The sequence below is a fragment of the Octodon degus genome, unplaced genomic scaffold (genome assembly GCF_000260255.1).
Source record: "Octodon degus isolate 3935 unplaced genomic scaffold, OctDeg1.0 scaffold00067, whole genome shotgun sequence".
NCBI classification, from domain to species: Eukaryota; Metazoa; Chordata; class Mammalia; order Rodentia; family Octodontidae; genus Octodon; species Octodon degus.
In genome coordinates this window covers 2563721-2567536 of record NW_004524643.1, presented here as the reverse complement: position 1 = coordinate 2567536, position 3816 = coordinate 2563721, and the positions used below count along the sequence as shown (strand labels likewise).

General features: G+C 45.5%; 1 protein-coding gene across 1 annotated transcript in view; it reads right to left on the bottom strand.

Annotated features, from left to right (window-relative positions):
• Positions 1 to 3816, bottom strand: part of Swap70 (switching B cell complex subunit SWAP70) — a 99519-nt gene that overhangs the window by 11797 nt on the left and 83906 nt on the right. Inside the window, exon 8 of the mRNA XM_004634866.2 lies at positions 371 to 478. Within this exon, the coding sequence (XP_004634923.1) occupies positions 371 to 478 (108 nt within the window). The remainder of the gene's footprint in view (positions 1 to 370; positions 479 to 3816) is intronic.

Sequence of the window (3816 nt, the reverse complement as noted above, 5' to 3'; positions counted from 1 at the left end):
TTGTTGTTGTTGTTGTTGTTATTATTATTATCATTATTATTATGCTGGGATGACAGCACTATCCCAGCATTTTAAGACACAGGGTTCCCCTGACCATGCATTTATCACCCTTTCCATTAATGTCCACCAAGGGATCTTAGACACCAGGTTCATATCTTTCATCCTTAGGTCTTTGGGACAGATGGTGGATAATGAAGGGAAGAAGGATGGATGGGTGGCTGGACAAACAGGTAGATGGATGGATGGATGGGTGGATGGGAGGATAGGTGGGTGGATGAATACATAACTTCCCCAGTGGTCACTTCAAGTCAGCACTCCAGCACTGCCACAAGAGGGCTGCTCCCAGCCTCCCAGGCCACAGGGTGCTCACCAGCTTCTCGCGCTCCAGCTCCGAGCTGAACCTGGCCTGCAGTTCTACTTGAGTCTGCAGGCGTTTCTTCTCCTCGTCCGCTGCACGGGATGCTGCTTCCTCCAGTTTCTACCCAATCAAAAGCCCAGCCCCAGAAAAATGGGATCATTATAGTCACATACATAGAGGGGAAGATGGACACATGGAAGCATGTGAGAGAAGCCAAAGATCTATAACACTCAATAAAAATAGAATAAAAACTCTCAGACCCATTGGAATTCCATACCAACAACTACCCAATCAACATACAAAAGAAACTAGGTTAATGACTGGCTACAATTAACCTAAACAACATTTCACAAATGAAAGCTTCAGTACAGTCCTGGAGTCATACTTATTTGCAATGGTATTCATCGGGTTTCAGATCCATCTTTCTGTACAGTCTTGTCACCATACACATTATTCCTTAAAATTTTTACCAGAGCTCAACTCCCAGAACACCTTTCCCAGGAGAACAACCATAACTGGTAAAAATTAATTTAAACAAATCTTCAACATTTCTGAAAATTTCCAGGGAGTGGTGGCACATGCCTGTAATTCCAAAACTTGGGAAGCTGAGATAGGAGGGCTGCTGCAAGTTTGCGGCCAGCCTGGGGTACACAGGAGGTTCAAAGCCAGCCTGAACTATATAGTGAGAGCCTATCTTCAAAAAACAGTTTCTGAGGGCTGGTCAGATAGCTCAGCGGACTAAAGCACCTGTTTAGGCAGAGTGCAGCAGCCAGAGTTCAGTCCCCTGCCCCCGGGGCGCAATAAGACTGCGATTGAGATTGGGCATGGTGGCATGCACCTGTAATCTCAGCGCTTGGGAGGCTGAAAACAGGGGATTCACTACCAGTCTGATCTATGTAGTGAGACCCCATAGACCCTGTCCTAAATACATTAAAATAAAGAAAGAAAGAATAAAAAAAGTTTCTGAAATCACCCTAAAGGCATACAGCAAAGGAGAACATTTATCTAAGAAAACCTACCAGGGGTGGTGGTGTCTCTTATTGATACAGCACTTGCATAGGTACACACAGGCCCAGGATTCAATCCTCAGCCCTACTTAAAGGAAAGGAGGGAAGAAGGGAAAGGAGGGAGGGAGGGAAGAAAGGAAGAATGAAGGAACAAAGGAAGAATGGAAAGAAGGGGGAGAGACTGACTGATGGGCCAACCAACCAGAGCAGACCAGAGCACACCTCGGTATGAACAGGGCACTCCCTCCTCTCGCTCACGACATGCATAAGAAAGATGGAGCCAAGAATAGAGGCTTCGTCTCCCCTCGGCCCACTCCCAGGGCTACACTAGTTCTCCAGGAGGGCAGCTGCCAGTGTTCCTCATCTCTCAGCTCCACACTACAGAAATTCTACTCCAGGCAAGCGGGGCTGAGAATTCTGAGGTGCTCATCCTACGACAGCCCCCACTCACAGGGGCTGAAAAGACTGGCCTGAACACCCCTGTCCCAACCTGCTCTGTGGGAAGGCAACTCACACAGGGAGGGGGCTGGGGTGCAGCTCGGGGGTGGTAGAGCACTGGCCTAGGTCTTGGCTTCAGTCCCCGGCACTTCGGGTTTGGGGTTTGTGGTAAGAAACTAAGAGCAAGGACAAGAATGACAGGCACTGCAAGCATGAACCTACTATTGTAAATTGCCATCTGCAGTGCAGTTGCTTAGTTCACAGGTGTCTGTATATATAGTCAGGGTGAGAATCAGTCTAATTAACTGCAAGATTCAAAAATCTTTTGAAGATTCTCAGGATCATTGCCTTACCCATCTTCTACATATAACAGTATGGCTTGCCCCCAACAATTTCTGACACTGCCAGTCAAGTGGAAGACACAATACTATTATGGACTACTGGACTCTTTTAGAATATTTTTGCTGAGTTAACACACCTACAATATTCAAATGACGGAACTAAACAAAAAAGGGGATATATTGGGGCCGGGGAGATGGCTCAGTGGAATAAGCACTTCCCTGGCAAGCACATGGACCTGAGTTCAATCCCCAGTTCCACCAAAAAAAAAAAAAAAGGGGGGGGGGATATATAAATGAATGTCCATTTTGTATCCGTGTATTCAAAATGGTTAGGATAGATATATAGTTACATTCTCTTAATGAATAGAGGGATTTGTCATAATAGTGTTTGTAAACAGGATATCATGTCTGCATCTTGTACAGCAATTAACCACTAGGAAGACAGTATGCAATGTGTTAATTATTGAAACTGTCCTACCAATTTGATTTGAAACTGTCTCACTGCTATTTGTCTGTCAATAAAATTATGGGGGGAAGAAAAAAGAAACTAAGAGCAGCGCAGAACAATGCAGAGCTGAGTCACAAGGAGCTAAGAGAACAACTCAACCACAGGCCAGCCAGGCTTCTGACCGAGAAACAGGGAAGAAGAGAGCAGGAAGCATAGCCCTCGTGTGGCAGGAACAAGTCTCAAAGACTGGCCTTGACGGCATGTGGGTCTGAATTTAAATGCTCTCAGCCTATGTGGGGCAGTTTAGGGTCCAGGGTGCTGTAGCAAGCAAGAAACAGTCACTCCGAAATTAGTGAAGTCTAGCAGTGAAGTAGTCTAGCAAAACACCAACAGAGGTGGGCCCCCAACAGAGAGACAGGCATTCAAAGGGAACTCCACTAAAGTCAGGGTCTCCTCTGGGGGACTAGGTGCATGACCAGGGCTATGCCTCTGAGAAGCACAGTCAGAGATTTGACACAGTCAGGAAACAGCCCAGCAACAGTTCAGCTCAATCTCCAAACAAGTAATCAACAATCTGCTCTTGGGCGTAGGAGATAGAATCAGTATCAAGAGTTGCTGCAAAGTGTTTTCTAAAACACCCAGTTTGCACTAAAAGTCATGAAACATTAAAACACACACAGACTGGGCGTGGTGGCACGCGCCTGTAATCCCAGCTCTTGGGAGGCTGTAAACAGGTGGGTCACTGTAAGTTCGAGTTAGTAGTAAGACCTTGAACACCCTGTAGACTCTTCCCTAAAATACAAAAAAATAAAGAAAGAAAGAAAGAAAACAAAATAAAAAATAAAACACACACAGAGGAAAGTGTAACCTGTACTATGTTGGGAGGAGGGCAGTAGGAACTGTCTTTGAAGAGGCCCCTATTATAAACTGATCAGATGTTGACTCAGTTATTAAAATGCTCAAAACACTAAAGGAAGTCATGTTCAACGAAGTAATGGAAGGAATGACAACATCCCAGCAAATAAAGAACATCACGAAGGACACAGAAATTTTAAAAAGAACCAAGTAGAGATTCTGGAGTTAAAACGTACAGTAAGTGAAACAAAAATTACTGAACACTGGGCTGGCGAGATGGCTCAGTGGTCTGAAGCACCTACTTGGAACAAGCTTGGCAAAGCACAGCAACTGCGGTTTGATCCCCCAGCACCACATGCCAGCCAGCCC